General features: G+C 45.3%; 1 protein-coding gene across 3 annotated transcripts in view; it reads left to right on the top strand.

Moving 5' to 3' along the window:
- The window catches only part of USH2A (usherin), a 1,021,568-nt gene that overhangs the window by 850,446 nt on the left and 153,201 nt on the right, over positions 1 to 17,921 (top strand). For all 3 annotated transcript variants that reach the window (XM_056568336.1, XM_056568335.1, XM_056568334.1), the window contains 3 exons: positions 6,613 to 6,720; positions 9,497 to 9,680; positions 11,411 to 11,568. In XM_056568336.1, the coding sequence (XP_056424311.1) occupies positions 6,613 to 6,720; positions 9,497 to 9,680; positions 11,411 to 11,568 (450 nt within the window). The remainder of the gene's footprint in view (positions 1 to 6,612; positions 6,721 to 9,496; positions 9,681 to 11,410; positions 11,569 to 17,921) is intronic.

Here is a 17,921-nt window from a genome sequence, read left to right as displayed (position 1 = left end):
GTATCCACTAGCAACGGCTCAGGACCGACGGAGAGCGAGTCAGGTACGGGAGCCGGGGTGCGCATCGCGAGCGGGCGCTACCCGCATCGCGAATCGCATCCCGGCTGGAGGCGGTATCGCAGCGCCCCGGGTCAGTGGATCTGACCGGAGCGCTGCAGTGAGGAGAGTGTAGCGAGCGCTCCGGGGAGGAGCGGGGACCCGGAGCGCTCGGCGTAACAGTACCCCCCCCCCTTGGGTCTCCCCCTCTTCTTAGAGCCTGAGAACCTGAGGAGCAGACTTTTGTCTAGGATATTGTCCTCAGGTTCCCAGGATCTCTCTTCTGGACCACAACCCTCCCAATCAACTAAAAAAAAAGTTTTCCCTCTGACCTTTTTAGATGCCAGAATCTCTTTGACGGAGAAGATGTCCGAGGAGCCGGAAACAGGAGTGGGGGGAACAGATTTGGGAGAGAAACGGTTGATGATAAGTGGTTTAAGAAGAGAAACGTGAAAGGCATTAGGAATACGAAGAGAAGGAGGAAGAAGAAGTTTGTAAGAGACAGGATTAATCTGGCACAAAATTTTGAAAGGACCAAGATAGCGTGGTCCCAACTTGTAGCTAGGGACACGGAAGCGGACATATTTAGCGGAGAGCCATACCTTGTCTCCAGGAGAAAAAATGGGAGGAGCTCTTCTTTTCTTATCCGCGAACTTCTTCATGCGTGATGAAGCCTGTAAGAGAGAATTTTGGGTCTCTCTCCATATGATGGAAAGATCACGAGAAATTTCATCCACAGCGGGCAGACCAGAGGGCAAGGGGCTAGGGAGGGGGGGAAGAGGGTGACGGCCGTACACCACGAAAAATGGGGATTTGGAGGAAGATTCAGAGACTCTGAAGTTATACGAGAATTCGGCCCATGGTAGAAGATCTGCCCAGTCATCCTGGCGGGAGGAAACAAAATGTCGTAAATAATCACCCAAGACCTGGTTAATTCTTTCTACTTGTCCATTGGATTGAGGATGATATGCAGAAGAAAAGTTTAATTTAATCTTGAGTTGTTTACAGAGAGCCCTCCAGAATTTAGACACGAATTGGACGCCTCTATCCGAGACGATCTGCGTAGGCAACCTGTGAAGACGAAAAATGTGTACAAAAAATTGTTTAGCCAACTGAGGCGCTGAAGGAAGACCAGGAAGAGGGATGAAATGTGCCATTTTGGAGAATCGATCAACGACCACCCAAATAACAGTGTTGCCACGGGAAGGGGGTAAGTCAGTAATAAAATCCATACCAATCAGAGACCAAGGCTGTTCGGGGACAGGCAGAGGATGAAGAAAACCAGCGGGCTTCTGGCGAGGAGTCTTATCCCGGGCACAGATAGTGCAGGCTCGCACAAAGTCCACAACATCCGTCTCCAGAGTCGGCCACCAATAGAAGCGAGAGATGAGTTGCACAGATTTCTTGATGCCTGCATGACCTGCGAGATGGGAGGAGTGACCCCATTTGAGGATTCCGAGGCGTTGGCGTGGAGAAACGAAGGTCTTTCCTGGAGGAGTTTGCCTGATGGAGGCTGGAGAAGTGGAAATGAGGCAGTCAGGAGGGATGATGTGTTGCGGAGAGAGTTCAACTTCGGAAGCATCCGAGGAACGAGAGAGAGCATCGGCCCTAATGTTCTTATCGGCAGGCCGAAAGTGAATTTCAAAATTAAATCGGGCAAAGAACAGAGACCACCTGGCCTGGCGAGGATTCAGCCGTTGGGCAGACTGGAGGTAGGAGAGGTTCTTGTGATCGGTGTAAATAATAACTGGAAATCTTGATCCCTCCAGCAGATGCCTCCATTCCTCAAGTGCTAATTTAATGGCTAGAAGCTCTCGATCCCCGATGGAGTAGTTCCTCTCCGCCGGAGAGAAGGTCCTAGAAAAAAAACCACAAGTAACAGCATGCCCGGAAGAATTTTTTTGTAGAAGGACAGCTCCAGCTCCCACTGAGGAGGCATCAACCTCCAATAGGAAGGGTTTAGATGGGTCAGGTCTGGAGAGCACAGGAGCCGAAGAAAAGGCAGACTTGAGCCGTTTAAAGGCGTCTTCCGCTTGAGGAGGCCAAGACTTGGGATCGGCATTTTTTTTGGTTAAAGCCACGATAGGAGCCACAACGGTAGAAAAATGTGGAATAAATTGCCTGTAATAATTGGCGAACCCCAAAAAACGTTGGATAGCACGGAGTCCGAAGGGACGTGGCCAATCTAAAACGGCAGAGAGTTTGTCTGGATCCATTTGTAGTCCCTGGCCAGAGACCAAGTATCCTAGGAAAGGAAGAGATTGGCATTCAAACAGACATTTCTCTATTTTGGCATAGAGTTGATTGTCACGAAGTCTCTGAAGAACCATACGGACATGCTGGCGGTGTTCTTCTAGATTGGCAGAAAAAATCAGGATATCGTCCAGATATACAACAACACAGGAGTATAAGAGATCACGAAAAATTTCATTAACAAAGTCTTGGAAGACGGCAGGGGCGTTGCACAGGCCAAAGGGCATGACCAGATACTCAAAGTGTCCATCTCTAGTGTTAAATGCCGTTTTCCATTCATCCCCCTCTCTGATGCGGATGAGATTATAAGCACCTCTTAAGTCCAGTTTGGTAAAGATGTGGGCACCTTGGAGGCGATCAAAGAGTTCAGAGATGAGGGGTAGGGGGTAGCGGTTCTTAACCGTGATTTTATTAAGACCGCGGTAGTCAATGCAAGGACGTAGAGAGCCATCTTTTTTGGACACAAAGAAAAATCCGGCTCCGGCAGGAGAGGAGGATTTACGGATAAAGCCCTTTTTTAAATTTTCCTGGACGTATTCAGACATGGCAAGAGTCTCTGGGGCGGACAGAGGATAAATTCTGCCCCGGGGTGGAGTAGTACCCGGGAGGAGGTCGATAGGACAATCATAAGGCCTGTGAGGAGGTAGAGTCTCAGCTTGTTTTTTGCAAAAAACATCCGCAAAGTCCATATAGGCCTTAGGGAGACCGGTTACAGGAGGAACCACAGAGTCACGGCAAGGGTTACTGGGAACCGGTTTTAGGCAGTCCTTGGAACAAGAGGGCCCCCAACTCTTGATCTCCCCAGTGGACCAATCCAGGGTTGGGGAATGAAGTTGAAGCCAGGGAAGTCCAAGGAGAATTTCGGAAGTGCAATTGGGGAGGACCAAAAGTTCAATCTTCTCGTGATGAGATCCGATGCACATTAGAAGGGGCTCCGTGCGGAAACGTATGGTACAGTCCAATCTTTCATTGTTTACACAATTGATGTAGAGGGGTCTGGCGAGACTGGTCACCGGGATGTTGAACCTGTTGACGAGAGAGGCCAAAATAAAATTTCCTGCAGATCCGGAGTCCAAGAAGGCCATAGTAGAGAAGGAGAAGGCAGAGGCAGATATCCGCACAGGCACAGTAAGACGTGGAGAAGCAGAGTAGACATCAAGGACTGTCTCCTTTTTGTGCGGAGTCAGCGTACGTCTTTCCAGGCGGGGAGGACGGATAGGACAATCCTTCAGGAAGTGTTCGGTACTGGCACAGTACAGGCAGAGATTCTCCATGCGGCGTCGTGTCCTCTCTTGAGGTGTCAGGCGAGACCGGTCGACCTGCATAGCCTCCACGGCGGGAGGCACAGGAACAGATTGCAGGGGACCAGAGGAGAGAGGAGCCGGGGAGAAGAAACGCCTCGTGCGAACAGAGTCCATATCCTGGCGGAGCTCCTGACGCCTTTCGGAAAAACGCATGTCAATGCGAGTGGCTAGGTGAATGAGTTCATGTAGGTTAGCAGGGATTTCTCGTGCGGCCAGAACATCTTTAATGTTGCTGGATAGGCCTTTTTTAAAGGTCGCGCAGAGGGCCTCATTATTCCAGGATAATTCTGAAGCAAGAGTACGGAATTGTACGGCATACTCGCCAACGGAAGAATTACCCTGGACCAGGTTCAACAGGGCAGTCTCAGCAGAAGAGGCACGGGCAGGTTCCTCAAAGACACTTCGAATTTCCGAGAAGAAAGAGTGTACAGAGGCAGTGACGGGGTCATTGCGGTCCCAGAGCGGTGTGGCCCAAGACAGGGCTTTTCCAGACAGAAGGCTGACTACGAAAGCCACCTTAGACCTTTCAGTGGGAAACTGGTCCGACATCATCTCCAAGTGCAGGGAACATTGGGAAAGAAAGCCACGGCAAAACTTAGAGTCCCCATCAAATTTATCCGGCAAGGATAGTCGTAGACCAGAAGCGGCCACTCGCTGCGGAGGAGGTGCAGGAGTTGGCGGAGGAGATGATTGCTGAAGCTGTGGTAGTAGCTGCTGTAGCATCATGGTCAGTTGAGACAGCTGTTGGCCTTGTTGCGCTATCTGTTGTGACTGCTGGGCGACCACCGTGGTGAGGTCAGCGACAACTGGCAGAGGAACTTCAGCGGGATCCATGGCCGGATCTACTGTCACGATGCCGGCTGGCAGGTAGTGGATCCTCTGTGCCAGAGAGGGATTGGCGTGGACCGTGCTAGTGGATCGGTTCTAAGTCACTACTGGTTTTCACCAGAGCCCGCCGCAAAGCGGGATGGTCTTGCTGCGGCGGTAGTGACCAGGTCGTATCCACTAGCAACGGCTCAACCTCTCTGGCTGCTGAAGATAGGCGCGGTACAAGGGAGTAGACAGAAGCAAGGTCGGACGTAGCAGAAGGTCGGGGCAGGCAGCAAGGATCGTAGTCAGGGGCAACGGCAGGAGGTCTGGAACACAGGCTAGGAACACACAAGGAAACGCTTTCACTGGCACGATGGCAACAAGATCCGGCAAGGGAGTGCAGGGGAAGTGAGGTGATATAGGGAAGTGCACAGGTGAACACACTAATTGGAACCACTGCGCCAATCAGCGGCGCAGTGGCCCTTTAAATCGCAAAGACCCGGCGCGCGCGCGCCCTAGGGAGCGGGGCCGCGCGCGCCGGGACAGGACCGACGGAGAGCGAGTCAGGTACGGGAGCCGGGGTGCGCATCGCGAGCGGGCGCTACCCGCATCGCGAATCGCATCCCGGCTGGAGGCGGTATCGCAGCGCCCCGGGTCAGTGGATCTGACCGGAGCGCTGCAGTGAGGAGAGTGTAGCGAGCGCTCCGGGGAGGAGCGGGGACCCGGAGCGCTCGGCGTAACAGCATCATCATTTGCATAAGGCTGGAGGGGGGCATGGGTCCTGTCATTTAATCCCTTGGCTTTGCACGTATAAAAAAATATCTTTGGGGAATTTATGTAGGACCAGTGCCGGTGCCAGCACCAACCTAAAAAAATCCTAAGCAAATAACAAAACCCATTTCACCTGACATCCTAGGTTGGTTTGGGTAAACTATGTCTTGTGTTGGTCAATAGGCATGTGAGATAGACGGGATGTCCAATGTGGTTCTGTCACTATAGGGCCCAGTGGAACCCTTCCATATTTACAAAATCTGGAGCAATGCTGGAGGATACAAGGTTACCCTGTCTAAACAATGGATGACATTGATGTTCAGAGATTATAATGGACAACTTGAGTGGTATCTTAAGCAGTAAATAAATCCACAATGAAAAATTTCTTAACCATCATCTATTTGGGTCAGGTGTTCATGAGCAGTCTTCAACGCAAACATCAAAAACATTTACTTTTTTTGCACTTTGGAGACTGTTCGCTATCAAGAAGACAATAAAGCTGACATACACTTGAGAAAAAAGATGCCCATACCAGCAACTGGTGGTGGGACCGACCAGCAGTCTTATGTCTGTGGTGGGATAGCTGAACAGTCTCATGTCCATGGTGGGATCAGTGAACGGTCTCATGTCTATGGGGGGACTGGTGTATACTCTCATGTCTATAGTGGGATCGGTGAACAGTCTTATGTCAATGGTGAGACTGGTGAACAGTGTTATGTCTATAGTGGAATTGGTAAACAGTCTCATGTCCATGGTGTGATTGGTGAAAAATCTTATGTCCATGGTGTAATTGGTGAACAGTCTCATGTCTCATGGGATCAGTTAATAATCTCTTGTCTATGGTGGGATCAATGAATAGTTTCATGTCTATGGTGGGATCAATGAATAGTCTCATGTCTATGGTGGGATCAGTGAATAGTCTCATGTCTATGGTGGGATCAGTGAACAGTTTCATGTCTATAGTGGGAATCGGTGAACAGTCTCATGTCTATAATGGGCATGATGAGTTTTAGTAGGCTCAATACTATGTTCTTTCAGGAAATAAGTTGTTGCCGGGGATGTCATTATTATTCTCCTCTCCCTATTGAGATAAACATACGATTGTGCCTGTTTCTGGAGGTAACAGGAGTGACAGACTTCAGCCAAGTGACACAACCATGTCATTACATCACCAGGACTTCCTTCCAGACTGTATTAAAATTATACATATACAGTAATTTGTAGAATTTGACTGTATTAGGTTAAAGTATTATGGATGCCTTATATATTAAATATGGATTGTGCATTCATCTATTTCTCTTCATCCAGATATAAATGCCACACCTGATACCCTTCTACTACATACAGCGAGGTCATCACTTGTTCACGACATGACTCACGACAAGTAACTTTTACTTTAGGAGGATCATTTCAACATGTCTTCCTTTCATTCCTCTAGGTCTTCAACCATATACAAAATATCTCTTCTTCCTGACAGTCTGCACTCCTGTAGGATGTAATAGCAGTGAGATGACATCAGGCTACACATCACAAGCTCCTCCTCAAGGTAAGGTGCCCAGGCCAGATCACCCCATTTCAAAAGGAAAACTGTCAGCTTTCTCCCCCCGCACTAACCAGTGGTACTGGCTGGTAGTGCGTGGGACGCACGCCACGCCGCGCCGTTCGGACGTAATCTTCTATTTTCGGTATATTCAAATGTGGTGCTAACTTGCATCTGCCGGGCTAACTGGCACTCTGACGTCAGCATTTCTTGCCGCAGCGCCGCCCAGCTCATCAATATTCCTCCCCTCCCTCCACCTTTCCCTCTTCTCCCCGCTCTGTAATGAAGAGAGAGGGGAGGAATATTGATGAGCTGGGCGGCACTGCGGCCAGAAACACTGATGTCAGAGTGGCAGTTAGCCCGGCCAATGCCAGTTAGGACCTAATTTGCACGGCGGATCCGGGCACAGTAGGGATCAAACTGATCAGCGTCCCCTGCACTACGGAGAAAGCTGACAGTTTTCCTTTAAAACACAATAGTTATGCTTACTTGCTACCATTCAAAAAGCCAAAACTAAGTCATTTAAGGGGGTGCTCCGCCCCTAGACATCTTATCCACTATCCAAAGGATAGGGGATAAGATGTCTGATTACAGGGATCCCGCAGCTGGGACCCCCGTGATCTTGTGACGTCACGACCCCCGCCGCCTTCACCCAGCGTTCTAAACAAAAGCCGGGTGCAGGCGGCGGGGGTCGTGACATCACAGCCATGCCCCTCGTGATGTCACGCCACGCCACACCCCCTCAACGCAAAATATTCCGAACACTGGGGCAGCGGAGTACCCCTTTAAACCCTGCCCCAAAAGGGGTTACCTTTGGATAGGCTTTTCATGAACCCCACTTCTTTTTCAGTCTAGTTCAAGGGATTGTCCAGAAACTGGAGTTTCACACTAGTATCTTAATTTAAAGGGGTATTCCGGCCAAAGACATGAATGCAGGGGGCGTGGCATGGCGTCATGAGGGGGTGTGGCATGACGTCACATATCTAGACCGAGACTAGTCAGAGACTGGAGCAGCAGCCCCGCACAGATGCTGATGCTGCACGGAGATCGTGGGGGGTCCCAGTAGCGGGCCCCCCCCCCCCCCACGATCAGACATCTTATCCCCAATCCTTAGGATAGGGGATAAAATGTCTTTGGCCTGAATACCCCTTTAAGACTCTTACAGCATGCTGGTGCATATTGGAGGTTTTTCTATGATATGAATGGGCAAATCATAAGACAAATCAAAATGAGACAAATACAAGGTGCATGAATACATGAAAAATCCTGTTACATATAATGATAGTAATTATAAATGGAAATATAATCTGCTACACAACTAGATCTGTTCTCAGAGGATATCAAGGTTCCCCCCCCCCCCCCCCCCCCCGAAATGGCCTGGCCTCGGCCTACTAAAATCACATATGTTTGTTTATTTATTTATATTTTGTAATATGGGAAATGGGGGGTAATTAACCTTTTAACCTTTTATTAGGGGAGGAGCTTATTTATATTTTTTAAACCTCTTTACTATTTATTTAAAAACATTTAAGTCCCTGTAGGGGATTGCTATTACTGTTCAGGGTTTTGCAATGACCAGTAATATCGGCAATCTACTTGTATATCCTGCCTGAAGTGGATTCACATAGATCGGCAAGGAGGAAAGTTAGAGCAGAATAGTTGATAGAAAGGTATATATCTTGACTGGTCTATTGACTTCTATTGACAAATCTCATCAAACACATGGACCTGTTTTTGAATTTGACCACTTGATTAAAAATCAGATTTCAAACATATCATCTGTATGTTTCACATTGTTGTCTGTGTAAATCACATTGAAGCGTATTACTATCTGTTTCGATTTCCTAAACATATTCCTAGGCAGTAGCTTCAGAATAGCCTATAAAAACATCGAGAAACTCCCAACTGATATATACATACTGTAGATATATATATATATATTTTTATAACTAAAAGGGACAAATAATTTTACAATTACACATGTTGACTACTATAGTGTGTGCTGTCCCTTTAAGGGTGCATTCACACGCTCTCTGTATTTGCGGGTTTTCCGCAGCGTATTAGAAAGGGGCGGGCTCTTCTGGGCTTTCCATACCAGATTGTCTGCGGCAGAATTTACGCTGCCGAATATCTGCCGCAAGCCCCATTGAAGTCAGTAGGGACTGCGGCGGATTTTCCGCAGCGTAAATTCTGCCGCAGACAATCTGCTATGGACAGCCGAGAAGAGCCCGCCCCTTTCAAATATGCTGCGGAAAACCCGCAAAAACAGAGAGCATGTGAACGCACCCTCAAGGGGTAATCTTCCCCTAGACATCTTATCCCCTATCCAAAGGATAGGGTATAAGATGTCTGATTGCAGCGGGTCACGCCCCCTCCCATTGACTTGCATGGAGGGGGCGTTCCCGTGACATCACAAGCCTCTGTCGCTGCACCCGACGCTCTAAACGAATGCCCCAGCTGAGGGACCCCCGCGGTCATACATCTTATCCCCTATCCTTTGGATAGGGGATAAGATGTCTAGGGGAGGAGTACCCCTTTAAGTATTGTCTGGGGGGATATTTAGATGCATCACTTTTTTTAGCATACGATTTTATATCATTTCCATTTCAACAATATGTTCGGTGGATATAAAAATGATGATGTGAATGCAATCTTACTCTTATCCTTTTGATGCTTACTATGTAAATATATAGCAAAGTAAACAGCACAATAAAAGCATACATGAAAATACCATAGAAAGCGCAGTAAAATAACCCGTCTCTTGCTCTTTTTTACGGTCTAGGAGTTTGGCAGGATCCTCACCACGTCACAATCAATTCATCAGCACTGGAACTATATTGGAGGGAACCGGAGAAGCCCAATGGGATGATTTCTGAGTATAGACTGATACGGAACGGGACAGTCATTTCCACAAGAAGTGGTGAATATCTGAATTTCACTGATCTTGGCCTACAGCCCAACAGCAGGTAATGTTTAGCGCTGATCTATATTAAGCTTTCAAGCAATGATTAACAATGATATTGTATCTGGGGTTCGGGACAAACAAGACTTTTACTTCCTCTTTTAAAAAGGGAAAAATCGTTATTGCTTAATCATTAAAAGACATTGACAAAATCCCCCGCAGGACTTCTGTCATTGCACATATTGAAGAGACGGGTATTGACTGCCGGCTACTTTCCCTGCAAATCAGAAATAAAAGGAGATCATCCATAAAAACAAAGAAAGGACTTTAGTATAAAAAGTTTTGTCGCTATTTAAAGTGTAGAAAAGATCCCCCAGACAACATTTAAAGGGACAGCACAGACTGTTGTAATTGTATTATATCGGTATATTATATACACCAGTCAGTCATAATATTACAAACACAGGTGATTATCTGGACTATGTGGTGACAATGGCGCTTGTCAAGGATGGGATATATTAGGCAGTAGAAGACCAGTCAGTTCTTGCATTTAAAGGGGTACTCTGGTGGGAAAAAAAAAAAATATTTTCTTTTTTTCAACGTTTAACAGATTTGTAAATTACTTCTTTTTAAAAATCACAATCCTTCCAGTTCTTATCAGCTGCTGTATGCTCCACAGGAAGTTCTTTTCTCTTTAAATTTATTTTCTGTCTGGCCACAGTGCTCTCTGCTGACACCTCTGTCTGTCTCAGGAACTGTCAAGAGCAGGAGAGGTTTGCTATGGGGATTTTCTCCTGCTCTTGACAGTTCCTGAGACAGACAGAGGTGTCAGCAGAGAGCACTGTGGCCAGAAAGAAAAGAAATGTAAAAGAAAAGAACTTCACCGGAGTACCCCTTTTATGTTGAAAGAAAGAAAAGAAAATGGGTACATTTAAGGATCTGAGAGACCGTGACAAGGGACTTACATGGGACCTCCATCATGGGAGTTCTGGTACTCTATATGATCATGAGTCTCAGGGCTAGTCTCAGGGCACGAGATTTCTCATGAAGTGTAAATGTATCCTGTCCTCGGAGTCATGTGATAGTAACAATATAATATTTGCTAAAAATTTGTCTGTATTCATTTGCAGCACAAGAAAGAATCTAGTCACATGTAAGACCCCTAGCCTGGGAGATGAGATGGAACTTGTTTCTTTCTAGTTAGTCTAAAGCTTGGCCCATTAGTTCTGGAGTCCCTGACACACTTCACGTTCCTACAAGTGGGAACTACAAGTCTGTGAGCCTAGGTATAGCTAATGTTAGGCATACCTCCAATGTATAGGCCATATTGTCACCAGTCCTATCTTCTATCAAGTAAGGGCTGTGCTTAGCCCAAGTCCTGCTGCAAGGATTGCCTGGCTCTTTAGCATTCTCCTTAAGAGTTTTGCAAAGTTAAGGTCTACAAGGACCTTGTCGTCTTTACACTGGATCTCGTTTTGCCTCTGGTTGGACCAGTGCCCATCTGTAAGTTGGGGGAACTTCACCTGGTACGCTTCTCAGAGTGTTGTGTCGCAGTTTGCCACAAAATTAACTGGAGTGGAGTTCTACCTTCTCTTGATAGAAATCTTTCCTACATGAAAACCTGTACAAATCACACTAAAACCATGAGTACTAGTATTTCTCACTAATAAATTATTGTGTTTCACCCCTAAACCTGCTAAAAGAATATAAAACAATGGGCCAGTGTATTGACTTCTCTTGTGGCATATCTGTGAGCTAAAGCTTCTGTCTTGTCATTTTTTCTGTGTTCTCCAGCTATTCCTACGAGCTGGAGGCTCAAAATGAAGCAGGGAGCAACATCAGTCGTGTCTATATGGTGGAAACTCCCGAGAAGACTCCAGAGCAAATCCCCATTCCTTATAACATCACTGTCCTGGGACCATATTCAGCTTTTGTAGCTTGGGATGATCCAGGTAAAAAAAAAAATAATATAATACAGAAATAATAACATAAATGTTTTGGCATATGAAGATGTTGTGAACCAATAACTGCAGATTCTAATGAGCTAGGTCCCTATCAGAGACAGGACTGAAACGCATGTTACCAGAACCAGGGTCAAACTGGCCCACCAGAGCTCCAGGTTCTGGATCAACAATAAACCCCAAAGAGCTCCAGGTTCTGGAACAACAATAAACCCCAAAGAGCTCCAGGTTCTGGAACAACAATAAACCCCAAAGAGCTCCAGGTTCTGGAACAACAATAAACCCCAAAGAGCTCCAGGTTCTGGATCAACAATAAACCCCAAAGAGCTCCATGTTCTGGATCAACAATAAACCCCAAAGAGCTCCAGGTTCTGGAACAACAATAAACCCCAAAGAGCTCCAGGTTCTGGACAACAATAAACCCCAAAGAGCTCCAGGTTCTGGAACAACAATAAACCCCAAAGAGCTCCAGGTTCTGGACAACAATAAACCCCAAAGAGCTCCAGGTTCTGGATCAACAATAAACCCCAAAGAGCTCCAGGTTCTGGAACAACAATAAACCCCAAAGAGCTCCAGGTTCTGGAACAACAATAAACCCCAAAGAGCTCCAGGTTCTGGATCAACAATAAACCCCAAAGAGCTCCAGGTTCTGGAACAACAATAAACCCCAAAGAGCTCCAGGTTCTGGAACAACAATAAACCCCAAAGAGCTCCAGGTTCTGGATCAACAATAAACCCCAAAGAGCTCCAGGTTCTGGAACAACAATAAACCCCAAAGAGCTCCAGGTTCTGGATCAACAATAAACCCCAAAGAGCTCCAGGTTCTGGGTCAACAGTAAACCCCAAAGAGCTCCAGGTTCTGGAACAACAATAAACCCCAAAGAGCTCCAGGTTCTGGAACAACAATAAACCCCAAAGAGCTCCAGGTTCTGGAACAACAATAAACCCCAAAGAGCTCCAGGTTCTGGAACAACAATAAACCCCAAAGAGCTCCAGGTTCTGGATCAACAATAAACCCCAAAGAGCTCCAGGTTCTGGATCAACAATAAACCCCAAAGAGCTCCAGGTTCTGGATCAACAATAAACCCCAAAGAGCTCAATAAACCCCAAAGAGCTCCAGGTTCTGGAACAACAATAAACCCCAAAGAGCTCCAGGTTCTGGAACAACAATAAACCCCAAAGAGCTCCAGGTTCTGGAACAACAATAAACCCCAAAGAGCTCCAGGTTTTGGAACAACAATGAGCCTTAAAGGGGTACTCCGGTGGGAAACTTTTTTTTATTATTATTTTTTTTTTTTTATCAACTGGTGCCAGAAAGTTAAACAGATTTGCAAATTACTTCTATTAAAAAAATCTTAATCCTTCCAGTACTTATTAGCTGCTGAATACTACAGAGGAAATTCTTTTCTTTTTGGAACAGAGTTGACATCTCTGCCCATTTTAGGAACTGTCCAGAGCAGCATATGTTTGCTATGGGGATTTTCTCCTACTCTGGACAGTTCTTAAAATGGACAGAGGTGTCAGCAGAGAGCACTGTGGTCATGATGTCAGCAGAGAGCTCTGTGTTCCAAAAAGAAAATAATTTCCTCTGTAGTGTTCAGCAGCTAATAAGTACTGGAAGGATTAAGATTTTTTTTAATAGAAGTAATTCACAAATCTGTTTAACTTTCTGGAAAACACTGACGGACATTCTGCATATTTGAATAATCTGCCGGGTGCTGAGACCACTCAGAAAATCCACAGAACGAAGTTTTTCTTTCTGCGGCAGAAATATCTGCCACACAAGTTCCACCGTGTGCACAGTGCAGCAGAATCTCACTGAAATCAATGCAGCGGAATGTCCGTGTGAAATATTCCCGCATGAACATTCAGCCGTGTGAACATACCCTTAGGTTAGGTTCACACTACAGAATTTCCGCCTGCAATTCCGCTTTGAAATTGCCGGCAGAAATTCCGCTTGCTAAAATGTGCTGTATAGTGAATGGGTTTCCGTTCACAAATTCACACTTAGGAATTTGTGAAGCGGAATTTGTGAACGGAAAATCCGCTTGGAAATTTCCACCTGAAGAATGGCGTTGCTCTTTCTTCAGGCGGAAATACTTTCGGGACACATTGCAGTGTATTGGAGACTGCCGTGTCCGCGCGGTCCTAGCTCCTACTGATTCAGCACTGGCTGCACTCGGAATCTCCGGGCGGAAATTTTCTGCCCGGAGATTCCGCAGTGTGAACCTAGCCTTAGGGTCTATTCACACGGTAGAATTCCGCTTGTGGAATTCCACCTCAAATGAAAGCCCATAGACTTCTATGGGATTCCACACTCCCATTCACACTTCTGAATTTCCAATTGCGGAATTCCGCTAGCGGAATTCCGCAAGCGGAAATTCAGAAGTGTGAATGTGAGTGCGAAATCCCATAGAAGTCTATGGGCTTTAATTTGAGAAGGTGTTCCGCAAGCGGAAATTCAGAAGTGGGAGTGGGAGTGCGGAATCCTATAGAAGTCTATGCGCTTCAATTTGAGGCAAAATTCCGCAAGCAGAATTCCGAAAGCGGAAATTCCCCCCGTGTGAATAGACCCTTGGCTAGGTTCACACTGCAGAATCTCCAGACGGAAAATTTCCGCCCGGACATGCCGAGTGCGGCCAGCGACGACTGAATCAGTCGGTACTAGGATCACGCTGAAATTGAAGTCCCCAATAGACAGCAATGTCTTCCGCAAGTATTTCCGCCTGAAGAAAGAGCACCACAGGCGGAAATTTTAAAGCGGATTTTCCATTCACAAATTCCGCTTCAAAAATTCCAAAGTGTGAATTTGTGAACGGAAACCCATTCACTATAGTATACCTTTTAGTAAGCAAAATTTCTGCCTGCAATTTCAAAGTTAGTGTGAACCTAGCCTCAGACTCTGGTTTTTAATTTGACTCTACTGCACCGCGCACACGGCGGAATTTCCGTGGCAATTCCGACTCCAGACTCTGCAGAAAGAATTGACGGAATCCTCTTGAAAATGCATTTCCATCTATAGAGGCCCATTCACACTATGGAATATCCGCCAATCGGCTGAAAATCCAGGAGTTTCCCTCCTCACTATTGAGCCATAAAGGGGGTGAAGTATTTTCCTAAGGCTTCTGAGAAGGTCTCCACTAGAGATGAGCGAACTTACAGTAAATTCGATTCGTCACGAACTTCACGGCTCGGCAGTTGATGACTTTTCCTGCATAAATTAGTTCAGCTTTCAGGTGCTCCCGTGGGCTGGAAAAGGTGGATACAGTCTTAGAAGACTCTTTCCTAGGAATGTATCCACCTTTTCCAGCCCACCGGTGCACCTGAAGGCTGAACTAATTTATGCAGGATAAGTCATCAACTGCCGAGCCGAGAAGTTCGTTACGAATCGAATTTACTGTAAGTTCGCTCATCTCTAGTCTCCATCATTCCCTTCTTTCCTGGGTAGTATCGGCATAATAGGAGGCCCATTTTATCTTCGCTCTAGGGCGCCCCTTATGTCTGTATGTGTCATTATTGGGCCTTATACCACAGAAATGACAATGTAGCTGATTTCTGAATTACATTGTTACATTTTATTAGCTTCCACTGTGAAACGTTAACAGCCTCGTAAATGTAATATTTAGCAACATTATAACCCAACAGAAAAAAAAAAAAAAAAGGAAAAAAACGATCCATGTTTCATAGTCATTGAGTGGATGTATTAGAAATCCCCCACTGCCTTGTATGAGAGGAGACCTGATACCCGTCTCTCTATAAAACAAGCCGCAATCCACCCATGTATTGTATTTATTGGAGTCTTTACAGTTCCCCTTTAATTATTCAGCTCTCCGATCCGCTGACAAATTATACTCCGGTTATTGCTGAAGAAAAACATTTATTGAGACATGTGTCCCCGATTCTCCGGCGGAGAACCCGTCAAATATCAGCTATTTATTTGTACGGATAATAATGAATTTCTCATTTCATTGTAAAGTTCATAAATGTTAAATAAACTATCAGCGTTCACTTGTAAATTATGGAAAGGCGCTGTGCCGGGAATATTAACGCGCGGGAACCTTGTTCTTTAGTGAGCTTGGAAATGCGTTTTGGCAGCTTGTCATTATACTCATGGCGAATCTGACACCAAATAACAGAACTGCCATTTACACTTAGGATAAATTGGTTCACATGGGCTCCTCCGCACCCAGCTAGGATGGAGGAACATAAAATATTACAGAGGCCACTGGCCTCACATTCACTTAGACATGAACCGCACTCCATATCCTTCTAGACGGGTCAAAGCTTAAAGGGGTACTTCGGTGGAAAACATTTTATTTTATTTTTTTATTTAAATTCAACTGGTGCCAGAAAGTTAAACAGATTTGTAAATGACTTCTATTTAAAAATCTTAATCCTTCCAGTACTTATCAGCTGCAGTATACTACAGCGGAAGTTCTTTTCTTTTTGAATTTCTTTTCTGTCTGACCGCAGTGCTCTCTGCTGACACCTCTGTCCGTGTCAGGAACTGTCCAGAGCAGGAACAATGGGGGGCATTTACTAAGATGTGCGTGATTTAGTTTATTCTTTAGTTCTTTTTTTTAGCATGTTTTTTTTGCGTGACGCCACCAAATTTATTAAATGGTCGCGGGACATTTGATAAATTTTGTAGAGGATACACATTTTCTGAAATTTCATTCTTCACATACACCAAAATGCTACGCTAAGTCTGGGCTGGTGTAGAATTGGGACTTTTTGGTGGTTTTTGTGACTTTTTTGCGTCTTTGTAAAAAAAAGTGGCAGTTGATCAATTCATTACCACTGCACAAGACTAACCTTAAACAGCTGGTCTGTACACTCTTTTTTTTTTTTTTAAGTGTAAATCAAAAAGGCGCAAAAAATAGCCTGAGGTGCAGCGCTGCGTCTAAATAGAGACAAATCTACACACAAAAACAGTTCTAAAAACTATGATTAATGCCCCAAAATTTCCCATAGCAAACCTCTCCTGCTCTGGACAGTTCCTGACATGGACAGAGGTGTCAGCAGAGAGCACTGCGGAGAAGGGAGAAAATAAATTAAAAAAAGAAAAGAACTTCCTCTGTCTTATACAGCAGCTGATAAGTACTGGAAGGATAAAGATTTGTAAATAGAAGTAATTTACAAATCAGTATAGCTTTCTGGCACCAGCTGATTCAAAAAATAGTTTTTCCACCGGAGTACCCCTTTAAGTGCAGATCATATACTGTACAAAGGTACCAGCTCTGCAGCTTCCTAACCTGACCCTCCTGGTTGTAGGTCCTTTTAAGAGGATATCCAAAATGTAGGCACAAAAGTCCAGAATCCATAACCCAGTGTAATAAAAGCAATCATTATTTCATCTCAAGGTAAAACAAAATAAATGCAAAAAAAATAAAAATGCATCCATGTGACGCGTTTCAAGGCTAAGCTCTTCATCATACCGTGATGCATTGTGTTGTTCCTCTGTTATTCCGCCTGGGAATATATGCGATGTGTTCATGCGCAGTCTGATACGATCCATGCTTATGGGACGGTTACATTGTGTATGCTGATACATCCCATTGACAAGAGGATTTGTAACATCCAGTTTTCAATCTATTAACATATTTCCAAGAAGAAGAATAGAGGAACGGCAACATGCATAAAAAAGGTGCTTCAGAATTTTTTCTGTTAAAAAATCCAAGAAGGTTTTTACAAAAACAGGACAGATCCTCTTTAAAAGTCTAAAAAAACATACAAAAAAGCTCACTTCTTTGTGCTAAGGGCGACTAGTGTGTAAAGGTAAGTACACTTTTAATAGGGCAGTTCTGAAGAATATTTTCTTATGCATGTTGTTGTTCCCCTATTATTCTTCCTGAAAATGTATTAGTAAATTGAACACTGGATGTTACAAATCCTCTTGGTGAACAGGGTGTATCAGCATTCAGCATGATACTGTAACATAAGTATGGATCGTATAAGGACTCGTTCACACGAGCGGATTTCTTTTCAATCCCCAGCAGATCTCCCGCTGCGAGTTTGAAAAGGGGCGGGGCCTCCATGCACTATCCGCAGCAGATTTTCGCCAGCAGAATCTCCGCTGTTGAAAATCCTCTGCAGACCTTATTGATTTCAATGGGGTCTGTGGCGGATTTTCAACAGCGGAGACTCCAATGGCGAAAATCTGCTGCTGTGGTGTCCCAGCACCTATAGCTGTCCCGTAGCTTTGGACTGTCTTGGGCAGCCTGGCAGCACAAGGTGTTAGGCCCACTAGAGCTCTACTGTTAAATTAATTATGTGTTTTGTAATGTCAGAGAATATATTTTCTTAAATTAATTTTGTTCTATGTATAGATGTTTTATATGTTA

Source organism: Hyla sarda, chromosome 3, assembly GCF_029499605.1.
Source record: "Hyla sarda isolate aHylSar1 chromosome 3, aHylSar1.hap1, whole genome shotgun sequence".
NCBI classification, from domain to species: Eukaryota; Metazoa; Chordata; class Amphibia; order Anura; family Hylidae; genus Hyla; species Hyla sarda.
The sequence above is the reverse complement of the archived record's forward strand: the minus strand, read 5'-3'. Positions and strand labels throughout refer to the sequence as shown.